At 45.7% G+C, this 21,987-nt stretch overlaps 1 protein-coding gene across 1 annotated transcript; it reads right to left on the bottom strand.

Moving 5' to 3' along the window:
- Positions 1 to 270: 270 nt before the first annotated feature.
- Positions 271 to 20,197, bottom strand: HDC (histidine decarboxylase). Its single transcript, XM_033167913.1, has 12 exons — positions 20,123 to 20,197; positions 17,954 to 18,126; positions 13,866 to 13,979; positions 11,430 to 11,552; positions 8,356 to 8,490; positions 7,138 to 7,281; positions 6,298 to 6,364; positions 5,859 to 6,021; positions 5,663 to 5,753; positions 3,562 to 3,660; positions 2,247 to 2,348; positions 271 to 1,121 (listed from the first exon to the last, which is right to left on the bottom strand). Exons 1-12 carry the CDS (start codon positions 20,148 to 20,150, stop codon positions 372 to 374), a joined length of 1,989 nt encoding a protein of 662 aa, XP_033023804.1. The 5' UTR covers positions 20,151 to 20,197; the 3' UTR covers positions 271 to 371.
- Positions 20,198 to 21,987: the final 1,790 nt, after the last annotated feature.

The raw sequence follows: 21,987 nt of genomic DNA, 5'->3' as shown, positions 1-21,987 counted from the left end.
AAAAACCCCCCACCAATTCTCAAGGGGCCAGTTTTGAACTGATGGGCCTGTAGTTGCGACCCCCTTTTGTATGATAGCTTACCAGCCCACAATGGGAAAACTCCATTGAGTAATATATGGAAGCGGAGAATCCGCAAGGAAACATGAAATGCCAGGCACAATGCTAAATAGTTTTATTTATCTTTTGAACTTATTAAATATACAGGCTTAAAAAAAATAGCACAGAGTCTTCTGTAACTAATATAATTATTATTATATATATATATTATTAGAGAGGGTCGTAGATTATTGCATTGCATGAGAATAAGCAGGCTTTGGTTCTCGCTGCCTCGAGGAGAGGAGGGGGACAGCCGCTGTGGTTGGAGGAATGACTACACGGTGGCCTGTAGGGGGCAGCACGGCAGCTGGAGCCCGCACTGAATCGTGCATTCCGGAAAGCTGGGCACGCTGTAAAATTTCAGGTGTTTCTTCAGGGTGCTTTTCTTGAGCATCAGTATCTCTCTGGGCAATTGGGAAAGGAGTTTCTCGCCGGCGCAAGGTCCGCTCTTCCCGGGGAATTCCAAGCCCATGGCCTTTGGGTGGCTCGCTTCCCAAAACCCAGCTGTTGGCACACTGAGGGAGCGGGCTGTCCTCTTCTTGCTTTGAACAGAGAATGAGGGCACTTTGTGGTTGTTGGGGCTCACGCTGCCTTCCGCGAAGCAGTCTTCCAAATGGGGATCCTCAGGCACGGCGACATTTTCACTGAACAACCACGGAGAAGGGCTTAGAGAGCCTCTTCGAGGCTGCACAGTTATTTTACACTGGGACGTTTTGCTTTCTTCCTCTAAATAAAAGAAGGGAGCAGCACCTATTGATTTCGAAACGGGGCTGGTTATCACGTCGGGAACGTTGACCCCTTCCTCTGAGATGGCGGCAGGTTTGGGCGTACGATGCATGTTTAAGACTTGGACCGCAGCCTGTTGGATGAGGGCCCAGTCTCGCCGAATGTCTTCTATGGTCGTAAACTGAGACGTCACAGTGAACCGAATGATGAACTTGTCGTGAACCGTTGCCGGAATAACAAAGAGCTTTCCCGATTTGTTCAGATCTTTTAAGACCTTTTCTGTCATCCAGTTAGGGCCCTGTTTTCGAAATATAGTCATATTGTGATAATGCACGTACAAATTGTTTTCAAAGTAATAATATAAGAATAATTTATTATTTATGCCCCGCCCAACTAGCTGGGTTTCCCCGGCCACTCTGGGTGGCTCCAAACAGAATATTAAAAACACGGTAAAACATCAAAAATTAAAAACTTCCCCCAACAGGGCTGCCTTCAGATGTCTTCTAAAAGTCAGATACAGTGGTGCCCCGCTAGACGAAAATAATTCGTTCTACGAGTGTCTTTGTAGAGCGAATTTTTCGTCTAGCGAAGCGGCAATGGAGCATGGAGGTTTTCGCGCCAAAAAATTTTTTTCCCGTCTTGCGAGGCAGCCCCATAGACTTTTTCGTCTTGCGGGGCAGCCTCCCACTAGCGAATGCCTTTCGTCTAGCGAGTTTTTTGTCTAGCGAGGCATTCGTCTAGCGGGGCACCACTGTAGCTAATTATTTCCTTGACATCTGATGGGAGGTCGCTCCAAAGGGCGGGCGCCACCACCGAGAAGGCCCTCTGGTTCCCTGTAACCTCACTTCTCGCAGGGAGGGAACCACCAGAAGGCCCTCGGCGCTGGACCTCAGTTTCCTGGCTGAACGATGGGGGTGGAGACACTGCTTTAGGTATACTGGGCCGAGGCCGTTGAGGGCTTTAAAGGTCAGCACCAAAGAGAGAGGCCATGCAACTGAATGCACAAATTCCCATCATAGCCTTTGATTAACCAGGAATCTGGAACAGCACCAGTGAACTAAAATTATGCTTTTTCCTATTAAAAGATGACTTGGTGGAGGGTGTGTATGCATGATAGAAGTTTATAAAGATATACTTGGAAGTGGATAAATTAGCGGATTTTTCTCCCTCACCCATAGCAACTAGAATGTGGAAACAGCCAGTAACTTAGACTGTATCTACACTGAGGGATATGGAGCAGCCTTGTTAATGGCCTGTCTGCATTCCACCACCACCACACCTTCAGCCTTTCATTGAAGATCTGATGTATGCAAGAGATGCTCATAGTGATTCATTCTCTCTACGCTCTTTCTTCATAGCTTTTTTTTTGGGGGGGGGTGAAGTGGATTGTGTTAAATTCTAGAGAGGGAACATTTACTCTTACCTTTAAACGAAACACAACCAGTCCAAGGTGTCTCTTAGCAGGGATTTCAAACAGGGGATCACTTCTAACCAGTGACTCAAAATATTTGGCCATCTCGGTGCCCTAGAGTTTCCAAAAAAAAAAAAGCATAAGCAATTAATGTTTTACAATGATTTTTTTTAATTAAATCTTCCAAATTATTACATAACTCCAATCATAGGTATTGGTTTGTTTATTTTTTTTTACACATTTTCTTCTTGACTTCCTGCCCCTCATTCCTTGATTTTTTAGAATTCCCCCTTAATAGCTGCATTAAATCCCAACTACATTTATTTTTTTTAAGCCCGCAAAATCTATTTTCTACATTCTTCCATGGCTCCTATCTCAAATCCTGCACGTGATTTCATATGAGAATTATAGTTTGATAGGTAATGCACCAGCGGCCTCCATTCTTCTATAAAAAGATCATTTTGTCCTCTTATTTTAGCATAAACAATTATTATTTCCAACAGCAGTGCAAAAGTCATAGGATGCAGAATTAAAATGAAAACATAATCTTGCCCAGAACAAAACAGGCGTCCCTGACCACCCTCAAAACTTTAAGTAGTTAACATTTTAACATACAGAAGGGCTGGAGAAACTATGGGGTACCCACTCACCGTTGGCACCTAAAAACTCTGCCTGGCTGCTGGCTAGCAAGCTTGCTTTCCTATCTGACTCATTAGTCAAAGTTTTGCATATTACACAAAGTTGCCAGCACAGATGTATATAGAATCATAGAGTTGTAGAGCTGGAGGGGACCACAAGGGTCATCTAGTCCAACCCCATGCAATGCAGGAATCTTTTGCCCAACATGGGGCTCAAACCTACAACCCTGAGATTAAGAGTCTCATGCTCTACCAACTGAGCTATCCCAGCTGGATATATTGTTAGGAGAAATCCATACAAAAACGCCAATGGGTTTTCATGAAGAAGAAGAAGAAGAAGAAGAAGAAGAAGAAGAAGAAGAGTTTGGATTTGAAATCCCGCTTTATCACTACCCGAAGGAGTCTCAAAGCGGCTAACATTCTCCTTTCCCTTCCTCCCCCACAACAAACACTCTGTGAGGTGAGCGGAGCTGAGAGACTTCAAAGAAGTGTGACTAGCCCAAGGTCACCCAGCAGCTGCATGTGGAAGAGCGGAGACGCGAACCCGGTTCCCCAGATTACGAGACTACCGCTCTTAACCACTACACCACACTGGCTTAAGAACTGTGTTTAAGGGGGCGGGGGTCAGAAACCAAAATTGACAGATTCGCCCATGCCCAGTGACATATTTACACCTCCAGCTAACCTACATGTCTGACGTGGTCTTGAAGCTTCTTCACACCAAACGAGCGGATCACAAACCAGAGCTTCAGAGAACGAAACCTTCGGCTCAGTGGGATTTGCCAGTGCTGTAAATCAAACAACAGCCAGAGGTTAGCTTGGAGGAAAAGGTGGAGAAGGGTTGGATGTTGAAACCTGCCATGGGCACGAAAGCTACATATCTGGGATCTCATTCTACTTACTGATGGGGAGCGACTGTACCTCGGCAACAGAGAAAGCTCACGCATCTGCGTTTCCGATAATACACTTCTGCAGCCTTCCCAAACCTGTTGCCCTCCAGCTGTTTTGGACTATTGCTCCCATCAGTCACAGTCTGCATTTTGTGTGCGTCCAAACAGAGACCAGATGCCCACAAGGCCTCATTTGAGTTAGAATTAAAGAGAGAACGGGGGCAGGAATCTCTCCTAGTATCTCCCCCCCCCCCCAGTAAACAAAGAACGAATAAAAAGTGGTTCCTCCTCCTGAGATCTACAGGTGAAGGGCAGTGTACAAAATTTTATAAATCTATATAAATCAGGCAAATAAGTAAATATCCCCCTCATGACTGAATAACTGGAGAATTCACCACTAGTGAGATTAGGGCAAAGGTCTTCCTAGCCATAGGGCATGCCCTCCAAACACATTTGAGCCCGTCCATCTTGTTTCAGGAACCAAGTTCCCATTTCAAGCACTAGGATACCATTTTAAACAGTCGTGGCTTCTCCATCCCCCCAAAAGAATCTAGGAACTGTGGTTTATTAAGGGTTTTTGTTAGGAGACCTCCTATTCCCCTCCCAGAGGTGCAGTGCTCAAAGTAGTTCAACAATCGATTCTTCTTCCCAAGAGTGCAGCTCTGTGGGGGGAATAAGGGTCTACTAACAACTCTCAGCACCCTTAAAGGTAAAGGGAACCCTGACGGTTGCGGACGGCTCTGGGGTTGCAGTGCTCATCTTGCTCTATAGGCTGAGGGAGCCGGTGTTTGTCCGCAGACAGCTTCCAGGTCATGTGGCCAGCATGACTAAGCCACTTCTGGCGAACCAGAGCAGCACACGGCAACTCTGTTTACCTTTCCACCAGAGCAGTACCTATTTATCTACTTGCACTTTGACGTGCTTTCCAACTGCTAGGTTGGCAGGAGCAGGGACCGAGCAACAGGAGCGCACCCCATCGCGGGGATTCGAACTGCTGACCTTCTGATCGGCAAGCCGTAGGCTCTGTGGTTTAACACACAGTGCCACCCACGTCCCTCTCAGCACCCTTAACAAATGACAATTCCCAGGATAATTTGATGGGAGTCATATGTCACATACTAATATGTGACATATATGAGACTAATATGAGACTAATATGTCTTCCAAAGCAACCACTCTATTCCGAACTTAAAAAATGGAAGGTGTAATACTGGTGATAACAAAAGCGGTTTAAAGACTACGTGGGTGGCGCTATGGGTTAAACCACAAAGCCTAGGGCTTGCTGATCAGAAGGTCGGAGGTTCGAATCACCGCGATGGGGTGAGCTCCCGTTGCTCGGTCCCTGCTCCTGCCCACCTAGCAGTTCGAAAGCACGTCAAAAGTGCAAGTAGATAAATAGGTACCGCTCCGATGGGAAGGTAAACGGCGTTTCTGTGCGCTGCTCTAGTTCGCCAGAAGAGGCTTAGTCATGCAGGCCACATGACCCGGAAGTTGTACGCTGATTCCCTCGGCCAGTAAAGCAAGATGAGCGCCACAACCCCAGAGTCGGACACGACTGTACCTAATGGTCAGGGGTCCCTTTACCTTTACCTAAGGCAAATCTTTAAAAATATAGTATAAACACCGACAACTGGGAAACACTGGCCTGCAAGTGCTCCAGTTGAAGAACAGCCTTTACTCGGCTACAAGGGATCACCAAAGAAGAAGACTAATATTTAAGAACTACTACTGGTGATGATGATGTATGTTTCACCTAAGGAGGTAAATAATTTTGTGGGGATTTCTTATGGGAGAAAAGACAAAGGAGGAGAGAATCAGCCCCCTACTGCTATTTTGCAAACAAACACAGAAATCTGGTGTCTAGTCTAGAACAGCACCCGTTTGTATTCAATTTACTCACCATGAAATCCGTGGCTGACCCTGTGTTGGGATGTCTGAGGTAGATGGGATTAACACTGAAAGTTTGCTGCAGCTTGTTTTTATCCTTGATCCTATACAAATAGGGACCGCGGGGGGGGGGGGGATAATTGGTCATTGTGGGGAATTGCAGAGACTTGGAATTTCATGTATGTGCAAGCTTTGAGCCTCACACTCACCAGAACGCTGTGCAGTCGAAGTGAACCATCATCCATTTGGAAGGGTTGAAGGTAAAAGAATCTGCATATTCTATTCCAGTCAAAAACGTTCTGAATTCTGGGCAGAGAAACGCTGTCCCAGCATAGGCAGCATCGACATGAAGCCAGAGTCCCTCTTTAGAACCTAATGATCAATTGAAGGTGATGTTTGAGAAGGTATAGAGATGTACTGAATGTTCTCTGCCTGCCCTAGCACCGGCAGAAGACAGAATTTAAAGGCTGCACAACAATGAGATCTAATGCAACAATTGCACTAGTAGAAGCTGTCCAACAGCTGATACTTGCACAAGCTGTTGCATTGCCATAAAATCTAGAATCAGAGATTTGCTTGGGGTAAGGCTTGGTCACCATCTAAGACTTGTTATAACGGTCCCTTTTGAGAAGTATTGAGACTACTTACATAAGGGTCCCAGCTCCGAAAGGCTGTCAAAAGCACAGACTCCAGTTGTTCCGAGAGTTGCACAAACCTAGGCAAAAACAGGGAGTTGTCAAGAAAGCGCAGCAGAACATCCAAAAACACCAGAGACACGAATTTATTGGTTAACAAAATGTCCACTCGCAGGATGGAGAGAAGTCGGCCATCAGTTTTCAGGGAGTTGAAGGCAATACGGGAGAGACATCATTGTTCATGGAGTGACCCATGGCAGCTGCTGATAAAACAGGTTTTGCAAGTGTTAGGGAAAACCTGCACAACTTGTTTTAACCAGAGATGGAAAGAATGGCTGGACACGTTCTAAACAACGTCAGTGCTTCCACAACCTTCAGCTCTGAAAAGCAAGTGTCACATGTCTTTCTTCAACCATAGTTTTATGCTCAGAAGTTGCTGTTCTATCTAACTATCTACCAGTATCTATCATCTATCTATCATCTATCTATCTATCTATCTATCATTTATCTATCTATCTATCTAGTCCAATATCTTGTTCTCACAGTGGCCAACCAGATGCCTCGGGGAAAACCTCACACAGAAACCAAGCACAAGAGCACTCTCCTTTCATGTGGTTTCCAGAAACTGGCACTCAGAAGCAACATTTATTTTTATTTTTTAGACAAAAGAGAAGGTCTTTATATTTTAGTTCAGAGTACAGATTTTAAGCTGCAGTTATACATTAAAATGTTGCATGAAGTACTGTCTAAGTTGGAAATGGGTACACCAGACAGAAGCAATATTTCAACCAAGGAAGTAGAGGAGAACCATCAAGGCCAATAGCCTTCCAAGTATATAGAGAACAAAACTTACAAAGATGGGCACCAGGCCACGGCTTCTGTCTTCTTCAATGGCTTTTTTCAAGGTTTCTCCTCTCAAGGAAAAATTTTCATCCACAGGAAGAAATCTCATCTTCACGAGGGAAATTAAACCTGCTTTTTCTACTGAGGAGTGAGCCTGAGAAGACAAGCAAGGAAATTCCAGGGAATCATCCGCTGGTAGTGTTGGTCAAGAGGAGCCCATACTACAACAAGATTCAGTCAATACAATTACAGTTAAGTTTGGCTGAAGACCTGAGCAGATTTGTCCTTGGTGCATAGATTCAGCCCATATATTTTAAAGGATAGGTGTTGCTCTGTCCCAGCTCCTGCCAACCTAGCTGTTCGAAAGCACACAGTGCAAGTAGATAAATAGGTACCGCTCCGGCGGGAAGGTAAATGACGTTTCTGTGCACTGCTCTGGTTTCGCCAGAAGCGGCTTAGTCATGCTGGCCACATGACCTGGAAAAACTGTCTGTGGACAAACGGCGGCTCCCTCGGCCAGTAAAGCAAGATGAGTGCCGCAACCCCAAAGTCATCCGTGACTGGACTTAACTATCAGGGGTCCTTTACCTTAACACGCCCTTCTTTTTCCAAAACCCACACCCCTACACATGCAGGCCTGCATCAAAAACAGGGGGCCCTTCCAGACTGTTGATATTTTTGAGTGGCATCCAAACAACTAAATTCATGTTGCACGATCAGAGTTGATCGGGAAGTCGTGCACAACAAACCCACTTCCCCAACAGATCAGACTTTTTAATGATAAGTAACGTGTGGGTTAAGGCATGGATGCAAGGTAATTTAACCTCCTTGCAAACAAATCAGAATGAGTACCCACTGCTTCAAGTCCTACCCTCTAGAGCAGCAGAAAATGATTTTGCTCCATCTTCTGTGTAGCAGCCCTGTAGATATTTGAAGGTAGCTATCATAACATAAAAGTTTCCTTTTATCCGTCTAATTATGCCCAGCTCCTTCAACCATTCCTCATAAGGCTTGGTTTTGGTCATCTGCTGGCACTTATTGTCAATATCCTTCTTAAACTGTGGTGCCTACAACTGGAGTCAACAACTCTCAGCACCCTCAACAAACTACAATTTCCCAGGATCTTTGGGAGGAAACCGTGACTGTTTAAAGCAGTATGATACTGTTTTAAATGTATAGTCCAGATGGGGCCTAACTCATATACATGCAGACACACTCTCTCATTTACCTGATCTGAGGCATAAGCAATGAGACGAGAGTTCAGAGCAGAATCGTCTGCACCTGGCTCAGACTCCTTCATTTCCAGAATTTTATTCTTCCTCGCAGCCAACAGAGCAACCAGGGTTGATTCACTAACTGTGCTCTGCAGAAAGAAAGAAACTCTCCTTATTATTAACAGCGACCTATATCACAAACACACACAGCAGGTATATAAGAAGCTCGCTTATATATCCAGGCCCCTTCCAGACTGTCGCTATTTTATGGGTGCGATTCAGTCACAAACTGGTATATTGAGTCTATGCAATTAAAGTGGATTTGGCACCTTTGACGGCGAAACGCACTGCAAAAGTGTTGCATAACAATTGCTCGACCTCAGAGGTGGAGAACCCTTTTCATCCTGAGGGTCTTATTTACTTCTGGGCAGTGGCGGAGCAAGCCAATCGGGAGCCTGGAGCAGCGCGTGTGCCCTGCGCCCATGGGCGGGGCCAGACACCCATGGGGCGGGGCGAGCTGGGGCAGGACACTCCGCGGGGCCTCCGAGCAGTCTGCCTGCCTCCTCCCACTCAGCCACCCTACAGCTGAGGGGGAGGTGGTGGATGGACCGTTTGGGGCAGCATGGAGCCTGCGGGCGCCCAAGCCACCCAGGAGAAAAGTGTGGCTCGGGCGCGCTGCAGGCCCTGCGGTCAGTGCAGCCTGGCATTTTGTCACCCCCTCAGTGGTGACAACTGGGGCAACCCCCCCTCACCGCACCCCCTTCCTCCGTCCCTGCTTCTGGGTAGCCTTCCCAGGCCACATAGTAGAAACAACAACAGACAGTCACGGTAACTGTACCTCAGATAAAATACAAAACCGTGTATATCTCTGGATAGAAATGTATTAATTATGGAACTAAACTGACAATACATGAAACTTTATTAAGCCTTTTTATTGTATAATTCAACTTAATAATTGAACTTATATCTCTAGTAAAGTTGATGGTTTGTATTGTTGTTATCAAAGATAAAGTCCAGACCTTGACGAAACTGCTGGTGAAATGGGAAGATTTGAAGCTGGCCACCCGTCGGGAGGACATACCCACATGTCTGAGTGACTTTGTGTAACCTTCTCCAACATTGGGAGGATGGACCCATGCATCTTATAGACTTTTGCATAACCATCTTTAACATTATATTGCACTTTGTATATTGCACTTTGAATCAGCACTTTGATGTTTTAAAGCATATATAGGCTTTGCCTCTGAGGAAATATCTATGTATACTTTTTGTATGATGATATTGTCAGTTTAGTTCCATAATTAATACATTTCTATCCAGAGGTTCCCAGGCCACATGGCAATGGTGACTGGGGCCAGAGGACAAAGCAGATCATTTATCGCCTGTCCAGTTATTATTGAATAGGACATCCCTATTTTCACCAGAGAAATGTTGGAACCTAGGAGTCGCCACCCCCTTCACGCCACTCCTCCTCTGCTCTGCATGGCTGGGTGAAGCATAGAGGTTCCTCTGGGTGCTTCAGCAGAGCTCCTTGCTAAGGGTGCAAGGGAGCCTAGGTATGCCTCTGTCTGGAAGTGATACAGGTCAGACTATTTAGCTCAGCTAAAGCTTTCTGAATAGCAGCTGGTTGAAGTTTTTCTTGCCATCTACGTACTTGCCATCTCCATTTTTTAACTGGAAATTATCAGGGATTGAACTTGTGACTTTCCACATGCAGAGCCTGTGCTGTGTCTCTGAGCTACGGGCTCCTTCAGCTAGAAAACTGTACCTGGCTGTTTTAATCTACAAACTGCTAATTCATTTTGTCCCCACTGCAGGTTGCGATCTACGAATCATTTCATCGCAGGCCGATGGTGACACCTACTGTTTGCTCAAAGAAATGATATTTATCTCTCGCATTTATAACAATGCTTTTTTTTAGTCTTAAGACTATTTATGTATGTGAGCACGGCTATGCAGACATTATTGGTCCAGAGATGGAAAGAAGATAAAGTCCGTACCAGAGAAGAATGGCAGATCAAGTTGATTGATTATGCAACAATGGCTAAAATGACCGGAAGAATCAGAAATCAGGGAGACCAAAATTTTAATAAGGAACGGGGAAAATTTATAATTTATCTTTAAAACCATTGTAAACAGTTAAAATCGTTAGTGGGGTTGGAATAACATTTGTACTGTAGTTTAATGGTGAATTCTGGACACAATGGAGAGGTAAAAGATTTGGATTATTATAAAAGATGCAGAAGGAAATGATTAACACTAGGACCCACAAAGGGCAGGAGGGAAGTGCAGGAGTTTCTCTGGAATCTTGTTTCTATGTTGTATGTTGGATATGTGATGGTAAAATTCTAACCTGAAAACCCCATATAGATATAGATATAGATATAGATGATATAGATATAGATATAGATATATTCATTTTTGTTCAAGGCACGTCACAAACTATTCTGCAGATGTCCAAACAATATGGTAGAACAATACAGTGGTACCCTGTGTTATGTACGCGATCCGTTCCGGGTCGTGCCACGTAACCTGGGCGTACATAACACGAACTCACACACACAAAAACCCAGAAGTTCGCGGTTTTTTGCGCTTCTGCACATGCGCAAAGTGTGCAGAACGCTTCTGCGTACCCGCGCGCACCCGCGCATCGCACACGCTCTGTGGAGGACTTCCAGGTCGCGAACGTACGCAACTCGAACGTATGCAACACGGAGCGTACGCAACATGAGGTAAGACTGTAATAGGGAAATTATGTCTATGGCCATACGTGCCTGATTTTGTCTGATTTCAGAAGCTAAGAAGGGTCAGGCCTGGTTAGTACTTGGATGGGAGATCACTGAGGAATACTGGATGCCGTAGGCTTAAAAAAGAGAGAGAGAGAGAGAGAGAGAGAGAGAGAGAGAGAGAGAGAGAGAGAGAGAGAGTAGGGAAATGGTGGCCCTCCAGATGTTGATGAACTCACATCATCACTGACCATTGGTCATGCTAGCTGTGGCTGATGGGAGTTTTGGGGTTCCCCATCTCTTGCACTAGAAGTTGTGAGCATGTTCAGACTAAAACCAAAGAAAACACACAGCCCTCCTACCTGCAGGATACCTCCGCCCCTGCTGTCTGGATGATGATGCAAGAAGAAATTTGGGAGACCTAACATCTGAGCCAACCAGTCCATCACGTTCATTTCCAGTTCTGTGCAGGCTGGGCTGGATGCCTGCAAGTGTGAAAGAGATACAGGATGAGTAAAAGGGTCTCTTTTTACTGGGTCAAAGCCTACCGGTGAAGGAATATGGGAATGGGAAGCTGCTAGACCTGCAGCCTACTCGTGAGTAGGGATGCTTGGATCTCTCAGTTTCAGCTTCTCATTTTTTTCCACTCTTAAGGTCAGCCCTTAACATTCCCACAGCAGTTTGTGGTTTGTTTGAAATCCCTGTGAAAACATCATCATCATCATCATTTAATGCCAATTCTCCTGGCATGCATATCTTTGTATGAAAGTTTTCCTCACATGCATATTTCTGCAAAGCAATTTCCCTTAATATGATGGGTTGTGGGGTTTTTTCATATTTGTGATTTTGTATGCATTTTGTTTAGCTGGAAAATTGGGTTATCTTTATAAGGTTTACTAGTGCTGTCCTATTTTAGTTGTGTATTCTTCTGATGTTTGTTTTTTTTAGTTGTATAATTTTGTACTGAGAAATGTTTCTTCTGACTATCGGTCGAATAAAGGATATGTATGTATGCTGGAAAATTGCATTGTCGCATTTGGAGAAGTTCAAATTTTAAAGCATCCATCTATGATTTTTTTCTTATCTTCATTAAGATTTCATTGTATTAGTTTGTGTAATTTATTTAGATTTCTGCTTTTATTCTCTCTTTTCTTTTCCTTTTCTTTTTTGGTTCTTTCTAACCTTTTAAAATCTTTTTTCTTCTTTTCACGTTTAAAATTTTTGATTTGTATGTATTTGCAGTATAACTTAATAATAATAATAATAATAATAATAATAATAATAATAATAATAAAGCATTGAGGCCTTTCATTTTGCATATCAGAGCAAATTAGATAAGATTGCATTAAAATGAAAACTACTGGATTTCTTCCCCAACCCTACCTTACAGAAACAAAATAGGAAATTCTTTCCAGTAGCACCTTAGAGACCAACTGAGTTTGTTCTTGGTATGAGCTTTCGTGTGCATGCCAGCAGGACTAAACCGCTTCTGGCACAACGGGACACCGAGACAGAAGCCAGAGCGCACAGAAACAGTGTTTACCTTCCTGCCGCAGCGGTACCTATTTATCTACTTGCACTGGTGTGCTTTCAAACTGCTAGGTTGGCAGGAGCTAGGACAGAGCAACAGGAACTCACTCCATCACACGGATTCAAACTCCTGGCCTTCCCATCGGCAAGCCCAAGAGGCTCAGTGGTTTAGACCACAGCGCCACCCGCATCCCTTTTGCCGATGTTGCTCAATGAGCTCAGCCGCTGATGCTGCTGATCTGAGCTGCCTTCCCTCATGCAAGGGAGACCAGGGCAGCTGGTCGCCCTCACTTCTAGGCATCGTGGAACTACCTTCCCCTGGCCCCGAGACTGAGCAACTTTTCTCGGTCAGCAGGAAAGAAGAAGCCACAGTGGACATGCATTTTCACTCACTGCCACCGCTGACAGTGGCTTGATGCACCCCTCCATCCCCATCCTTTCCCATTCAAACCATGTGGCGGAGGTGACTCTGCTTCCTCTCCTCCCCCCACCCATTCGATCTCCGCAGCTGCTCCTTCTCTCATCCCCACGCCTTATCTCCAATTTCAGACATCGTGATATATCAGAATATTGCGGTATTTCGCTGCTGATATATCACAATGTTGAAAACCAGATATCGCTCAGCCCCGGTCTGTTTTTTAGTACCTTGGAAGTCGAACGGAATCCATTCCGGAAGTCTATTTGACTTCGGGAACCAAAGCGCGGCTTCTGATTGGCTGCAAGAAGCTCATGCAGCCAATCGGAAGCCGGGGAAGCCACATCGGACATTCGGGTTCCAAAGAACGTTCGCAAACCGGAACACTCACTTCTAGGTTTGCGGCCTTCGGGAGCCAGAGCGTCTGAGTACCAAGGCGTTGGGGATCCAAGGTACGGGTGTATAGCTAAAATCCTTTGCTTATTAGGGGCTACTCCACATTTTGTTCAAAAAATTGCTTTGCAGAGGTAACTACCATAGAGTTATTGAAATTTTCAATTTTCAAAACTTGGCTTTTGATAATAGTCTTCATTAATTAGCTAATTGGGAACCACTGCTGTAGAATATCAATCAGCCAAAGGCCTGATTGAAGAGAAGACAATATCTCAGAGAGGCAATGCTATTATAATGCCAGCTATGTACATAGGTAGTTGATAAATGACAAATGTTGATAGAATAAACGTATATTGAAAAGGTTAATCAGGTACAAAGTCTTTCAGCAGTCGACAACCATGATTTTGTTGAGCAGCATCAATTCAGCATGAAAACTACAAAGAAAAGCGGTGTCATTTACCCAGGTAAATCCCAAGCAATTAATGGCGTCTGCCAGCATGTCGCCCAGGAGTGAAGGCCAGGATGTGAGAGCCGGAAAGTAGGCATGCATGTGTGGACTCTGCCAATGGACAACCTGGGTTAAAAACAAGAGTCGGGAAGCTAATGAGAAGGTGAGAAAGGGTTGATTACTGCAGAAAACAAGTGAAAAGGAGCAAAAGGTTACCTTAACTTGCCCTCCAACATTTCTCAGATGAAAATAATAATAAATTATTATTTATTATTTATAACCTGCCCATCTGTCTGGGTTTCCCCAGCCACTCTGGGCAGCTCCAAACAGAATAATAATAATAATAATAATAATAATAATAATAATAATAATAATGCTATAAAACATCAAACATTAAAAACTTCCCTAAGATGTCTTCTAAAAGTAAGATACAATGGATGCTTGGGTTGCGAACGTGATCCGTGCGGGAGGCACGTCCGCAACCCGCAGCATTCGCAACCCACAGCACCGCTTCTGCGCATGCGCAAAGCGCGATTTGGTGTTTCTGCGCATGCGCGAGCGTCAAAACACGAAGGTAACCCATTCCAGTACTTCTGGGTTCGGCGTGGTGCGCAACCCGAAAACGCACAACCTGAAGCGGCTGTAACCCGAGGTATGACTGTAGTTTTTTATTTCCTTGACATCTGAAGGGAGGGCGTTCCACAGGGTGGCTGCCACTACCAAGAAGGCCCTCTGCCTCATTCCCTGTAACCTCACTTCTCTCAGTGAGCGAACCGCCAGAAGGCCCTTGGCACTGGACCTCAGTGTCCGGGCAGAACGATGGGGGTGGAGATGCTCCTTCAGGTATATCCTGAAGGGACATCCTCTCAATTTTACTATTTATACCCCGCTCATTTAACTGGGTCGCCCCAGACACTCTAGGCAGCTTCCAACAAATATAAAGATACATGAGGACATTCCGGGATCAAATCAGAAACCAGGACGGCTTCTGTAAATCCAGGACTGTCCGTGGAAAATAGGGACACTTGGAGGGTCTAAAGCAGAGAGCCCCACCTGCAAATGCCCTCTCCGTTGTTTCTAGTGGTGTTCTGTCTTCTGCACAATTAAAAGGATGCGTGTGAAACCTACAGCTTAGCTCCATGTCGCTTTTCAAAGCTCCCTGCCTACTTTGCAAACTCCACCCACTTTGACTTTGGCCCTTCCCACTTTGGGCTGTGGCTCCACCCACCGCTGTCATGCAGATTGCTCCTCTCCCCCCCCCCCCCGCGAGAAATGTGGTGCTTGGCAGGAGATAGGGGAAGCTGTCTACCCCGGAATTAAAGGCACAAGATCTTCGACCTCCTTTACCCCGGTTGTTAGACCGCAAAGGGGGGGAGGACTGCAGTCCCTGCTGAGCGCATCTCAGATCTGATGGAAGCATCTGTGCATTTTTTTATTAATGTCGAAGGAAACAGAAGAATGTGGGACTAGTAGATAAATGTCTCACTACAGCAAAACCATTTATCTCAACGAAACATGCCTGTTAAGAGGAAATGGAAACCCCTCCATAAAGAGGAAGCGATACAGATTTTCAAAGAAGAAAGCCATCACAGTATACAGTTTTCTTGTTTCGTCTCATTATTTATCGTATTTAGGCAGGAATATGAAGCCGACCCATACGGGGATCGAATCTGCAACCTTGGCATTATAACGAATGCCTTTGTTAATTTTGCAGCTACTACTATCACAAAAATATCACAAAAAATAACTACTGAGCTTTGATTCCACACTTTCCAAATGTTCAAAATGCTTCGTGTACCTTACAAAAAGAAAACAACCTACAAGGTAGGACAGCATTATCTCCATGTTGCAAATGCCAGAGTCTGACACATTATTAGTTTATAATAATAATAATAATAATAATTTAATTTGTATACCACGCTTCATCCACAGATCTCAGGGTTGTTCACTACATAAAAACCACAAAATACATAGTAAATATAACAACAACAAATCAATAATCCCTCCTCCCACAACTCATTTAAAAGGACATCGGATGTCAATCTGTGAAAGGCCTGGTTGAAGAGGAATGTTTTTGCCTGGCACCTAAAGGTGCATAATGAAAGCACCAGACAAATCTCCATGGGGAGATCATTCCACAAATGGGGAGCCACTGCAGAGAAGGCCCGGTTTACTACCTCCACTAAATTTGTAACTGAGGTTAGACTTCATTTAGAGAACTTCCAGCCCTGTCCCTCTGAAAACTGGGAGTTTAAAGAACCCACATTCACATTGTAATACAAATTGAAAACCAAAGTACCTCATAAAAGTGCGAGGCCCCCAAACCAACCATAATAGTAAACATGATCAGCATACAGTTCAGTGAGAACAGTAAGATATAATAAAAAAAACTATGGAGACTCCAGTAGCATCAGAAACGATGCAGCAGCCCATTAAGATCTTCATTCAAGAAAAAGCAGCTGGAAGCACATAGGCAGGGGAATCTCTAAGGGGTGTGTGGCTGGGGGGAATCATATTGTGAGTCTCTTTCTCCTCCTCTTTATGGCAATGAGGTGACATCCTCTCCTTTCCCCGACCCCCAATTACTTTTTGTTGGGGGGTTTTGCTGCTGCTTTAGATCTGGTAGTTTAGATCTCCTCTGCTTTCCATTTTGTTTTTTTCTTCTGTCGCTGCTTCAGAGGTCCTCCACCTTCTCCCTCCCTGGCTTGCTCTAGGAAGGGAAGAGATGGGGCGTCTTTCCAGGTGGGCAGGAGGGTTGGCCAAGCAGCTGGGTTGCCAGCCATGGTGGGCGACAGCAGGTGCAGGCACCCCACCCTGCAACCCTTGGCCCAGGGCAGATAATAATAATAATAATAATAATAATAATAATAATAATAATAATAATAATACCCTGCCCTCCCCAGCCAAAACCAGGCTCAGAGCGACTAACATCAAATGTATAACACATAATCATAAAATCATGCAATCAATTAAAAGACTGTCTCGCCAGAGTGGTGCATGCTCTCGTTATCTCCCGCTTGGACTACTGCAATGCCCTCTATGTGGGGCTACCGTTGAAGGTGACCCGGAAACTGCAATTAACCCAGAATGTGGCAGCTAGACTGGTGACTGGGATGGCTGTCAAGACCATATAACACCGGTCTTGAGAGATCTGCATTGACTCCCAGTACGTTTCCTTTAAAGCCCTAAATGGCCTCAGTCCTGTATACCTGAAGGAGCGTCTCCACCCCCACCGAGGTCCAGCTCCGAGGGTCTTCTGACGGTTCCCTCCCTGCAAGAAGTGAGGGAACCAGGGAGAGGGCCTTCTTGGTAGTGGCACCCCCCTGTGGAACGCCCTCCCATTAGATGTCAAGGAAATAAACAGCTATCCTATTTTTAAAAGACATCTGATGACAGCCCTGATTAGGGAAGTTTTTAAATATTTAATGCTGTATTGCAGGCACCTCCAACAGGTAGATTGTGATCTACCGGTAGATCACTCGACGTCTGTGGTAGATCACTGGCTCCCCCCATAGAAGCTCAACAACTTTGGCTCGCCTAAAAAAAACTCAACATTTTCTCCCTGCACCCCCAAAAACGGGGCTTTCCTCCTCCCTAAAAAAGAGCTCAACAACTCTTTCACCTGAAACCCCCCAAACAGGGCTTTCGTTTTCTCCCAAGAAAAGCTCAACAGCTTTGACCTGAAACCCCAAAAAGGGGGTAGATCACTGCCAGTTTTTAACTCTGTGAGTAGATCACAGTCACTTGGGAGCTGGCCACCCCTGCAGGGTATTGTTTTTAACACTTGATTGGGAGCCGCCCAGAGTGGCTGCGGAAACTCAACCAGATGGGCAGGGTACAAATGATAAATTATTATTATTATTCTATTACTAAATGCTCACCAGGCCCAACTGTTTGTGCTGATCTTATATGAACCTGTGAGGAAAAACTGGGAGGCTACATTCGTGCAAGTTCTTATGAAAGGGGAGAGAAGCCCCTGTTTGCCCTTCCTTTAGGGACAGTCTTCCAAACAGGTCCTTAGAACTGGGTCTCAAGGAAGGACTTGTGTAGGGGATGAAAGCAGGCCACAACTGCAGTTGCGTCTCACTAGAAGTCCTTACCCCAGGCATGATGATCTTCTCAATGTCTTTAAAGATGTTGTCCCAGCTTTCTGGCTCGAAAGGAGCGCTGTCTGGCAGCTGGTCTCTCATGTAACCGGGCTGCACATCAGGAGACACCCGCCTCTCTCTAAGGCTGGTCAGGTACTGGCAAATGTAGTCCACCATCTCTTTTCCTGGAAGAAGAAGCAGTTGTGAACTGAGAGACAGCTTTTCCTATCGATTTCGGGGTCAGTTCACCCCTACATGCTCATCACCAGGGCATCAAAACAACGACTTGCGTGGGTGAATCAGCCACTACCAATTAATCGCTGCAAACAGATATTTCTTTCGATGTCGCCTGATGTCAACTTCACAGTTTTTGATGGAGCCAGAGCTCTCACAATGCTGTTCTGGGAGCCATGAACCAAGGAGAGTTTAAGGCTGCAATTCTTACACCTGCTTACTAGGGTGTAAACCCCACTGAGGACAATTGGGCGCTTACTCCTGAGGACTGCATTGCACTCTTACGTGTCCTTATCCATAATAAAATTGATTGAACGAAAGGATTGCCAGTTAAGGAGGAATGGCTTGTGAAGCTGATTGGAATATGCTGAAACGGCGGAATTAACTGCCAAATTATTAAGAGGACATAACAATAAAGTGTTTAAGTAGGATTGGAAATCACTGATGGAATATCTATCAAATTATCACCAGTATATGAAGTCACGAGCAGGATTAGAAATATGAGCAGTGGATTACTGAAAGATCTGGTGGTAGTGGGGTTTAGATAATAAAAATATGTGTGTAATAAAACAGCTGATAAATAGAGTAAAAAACAAACATCAGGAAAGGGGTGAGGGAAGTCAAGAAGAAACTTTGCATGTAAAAAAAAGGGGGGTATATGATGACAAGTACTCTGAAATATAGTTGCAGACTTAATAAAAATGATATGGGGGAATTAAATTGGTTTAACACAGTGGTGCTTCCGAAGAAACATACATGAGATAAGCTTGTAAAGGAGGGATGAGGAACTGGTGGTCTTCCAGATGTTACTGGACTTCAGGTCCCATTGACCCTGACCATTGCCAATGTTGGCTGGGGCTGATGGGAGTTGGAGTCCAAGGCTGCAGTCCTCTGCACATTTATCTGTAAGCCCTGTAGAACTCAGTGGGACTTGCTTCTGAGTGGACCCGTCCCACAGCACTGCACCACACGTCGTGTACTGGGAGTCTGACTGAATGGAGCACTTTTTCTTATTAGGAATAGCAGACTTTGTTTCACCTTTGTTTATTTTATAAAGTGGTCCCTCTGGTTACGAACTTAATTCGTTCCGGAGGTCCATTCTTAACCTGAAACCGTTCTTAACCTGAGGTATCACTTTAGCTAATGGGGCCTCCCGCTGCCGCTGCTCCACCACCGCGTGATTTCTCTTCTCATCCTGAGGTAAACTTCTTAACCCGAGGTACTACTTCCGGGTTAGCGGAGTTTGTAACCCGAAGTGTTTGTAACCCAAGGTACCACTGTGTATGTATGTATGTATGTATGTATGCATGCATGCATAGTTAGACAGATAGATGCAGATGGATGAATGGATAGATAATGTTTCCATACCACTTTTGTCAAAATCACAAAATGAAGCACAATGTAAAAACAAAATTACAATAAAATTCCGAGCATGTTCTAGAAATCATAATAATGGATTACATCCAATGTTCTTCTAAGAGGAGACCACTGAAATTAATGGACACAGCCAACTTAAGAAGAAGAAGAAGAAGAGTTTGGATTTGATATCCCGCTTTATCACTACCTGAAGGAGTCTCAAAGCGGCTCACATTCGCCTTTCCCTTCCTCCCCCACAACAAACACTCTGTGAGGTGAGTGGGGCCGAGAGACTTCAGAGAAGTGTGACTAGCCCAAGGTCACCCAGCAGCTGCATGTGGAGGAGCGGAGACGCGAACCCGGTTCCCCAGATTACGAGTCTACCGCTCTTAACCACTACACCACACTGGCTCTCAACTTAAGTCACATGAACCTAACAACAACAACAACAACAACAACAACAACAACAACAATAGTGACAAACAACAACAGTAAACATAATCAACAGCAGCAACGTAAGCACCATTTGAGTTTATAAAGTACTATCATAACCTGGTGGGAATTCCAGCAAGACTTCATCCGTTTACTCACCTCTCTGTCTGTATTCCTCTTGGTCCATGATTCCGCTTTCTTGAGGAATCTCTTCTTCCAAACCGAGTTGTGGTGTGAGTGGATAAGTGGGCTGCCTTTTCTCAACTGATGCCCATCCGCTCTCCATCCCTTTTTATACCCTCCTTTATCTGCCAGCCATGGTAGATTGCACGTCAGCAAGTTATTAGGAAATGATGACTCCCTCCCTAACTGCTGCTCCCCTGCTTCTCTCCAAGAATACCTTTGATGTCTAGCATCCTTCTCTTGAGCAAATTAGGGACTCTATTAATATTTTCAATGCAACAGGAAACAAAGATGACTACGATAGGTTGCCCAACAAGGGTCGTACCAGCAACAGTGAAGGAAGGAAGAGGTACACACACACACACACAGAGAGAGAGAGAGAGAGAGAGAGAGAGAGAGAGAGAGAGAGAGAGAGAGAGAGAGAGAGAGATTTTAAGTTGCACCAGGCTAAATATTTGGAACTGAGTGAGTTCTTCATTGAGGAAATTCCTCAGACGCAATACAGTACTCTGTTGTTTTGAATTCAACCAAAGGGCTCATTGCAGAGGTCAAGCCAAAATAACATACTATAGATCAGGACGCCGGTGGCACGGTGGTCTAAGCCACTGAGCCTCTTGGGATTGCCGATCAGAAGGTCAGCGGTTCGAATCCCCGCGATGGAGTGAGCTCCTGTTGCTCTGTCCCAGCTTCTGCCAACCTAGCAGTTTAAAAGCATACCAGTGCAAGTAGATAAATAGGTACCCCCACTTGGAAATGCTGAGCATTGAACCTGGGACTTTATCTGTGAAAGGGAGATGCTCATCCACTGAGCTATGGGCCTTTTCTTTAAAAGCAAGTTATAACTTTATAAACATAAACTAAAACAGCACACTAGGTTCTGAGGCATGAGTGCACTTGGTCTATGGCTAAGTCCTAGAAGCCCAACTACTAAGGTCCATCCTCAGAAGCCCTAGCATGTGAGGGCTCTTCCCTAATATTATAGCAGTTCACCCCACCAGGGCTCAGCCTCTACCCATGAGATTTTAAATGCAAGTTCCTTCCAACATCTCTCCGATGAAAATAGGGATATCCTATTTCACTTTCTTGGGTTCCATGATCACTACAGATGGTGACAGTAGTCACGAAATTAGAAGACGCCTGCCAGGCCCGTCTTAGAGGGATCTGCCGCCCTGGCGCAGCGATCCCTCGGCGCCCCCAGCCTGCCGCCTCTCCGCCCGCCTCCCTCCCGCGCTGGCCGCCCCTCGGGAGGGGGGGTGGGCGAGCGGGGGATGAGAGGCATGGCGTTGGAGCGGGCGCCCGTGCTCCAGCGGGCGGAGGATGAGGGGCGGGCGGACGGGCGCTCGCGCACCGGCGGGAGGGCGGGCTGCAAGCCGGCGGGGGGGGGGGCGGGCTGCAAGCCAGCCGCCCTCGCCTCCCGGAGCCCCAGCTGGAGTGCTGGAAGGTCGCGCAAAGCCCCGCGCCGCTTCAGCGCTCCAGCTGGGGCTCCGGGAGGCGAGGGCGGGCGGCTTACAGCCCGCCCGCCCGCCGGCGCGCGAGTGCCTGCCTGCCCATGAGGGCGGGGGCGGGTTGGGGAGGGGGAGCCCGGTATGCCGGCGGGCTCACGGGGGCGCCCCTGGGGTGCCCTGCGCCCTGACGCGCCGCGCCACCGGCCTCTGTGGATGAGACGGCTCTGACGCCTGCTTCTTGGGAGAAAAGCAATGACAAACCTAGACAGCATCTTAAAAAGCAAAGACATCACCTTGCCGACAAAGGTCCGTATAGTTAAAGCTATGGTTTTCCCAGTAGTAATGTACGGAAGTGAGAGCTGGACCATCAAGAAGGCTGATCGTCGAAGAATTGAT

The sequence above is a fragment of the Lacerta agilis genome, chromosome 13 (genome assembly GCF_009819535.1).
Source record: "Lacerta agilis isolate rLacAgi1 chromosome 13, rLacAgi1.pri, whole genome shotgun sequence".
NCBI classification, from domain to species: Eukaryota; Metazoa; Chordata; class Lepidosauria; order Squamata; family Lacertidae; genus Lacerta; species Lacerta agilis.
The sequence above is the reverse complement of the archived record's forward strand: the minus strand, read 5'-3'. Positions and strand labels throughout refer to the sequence as shown.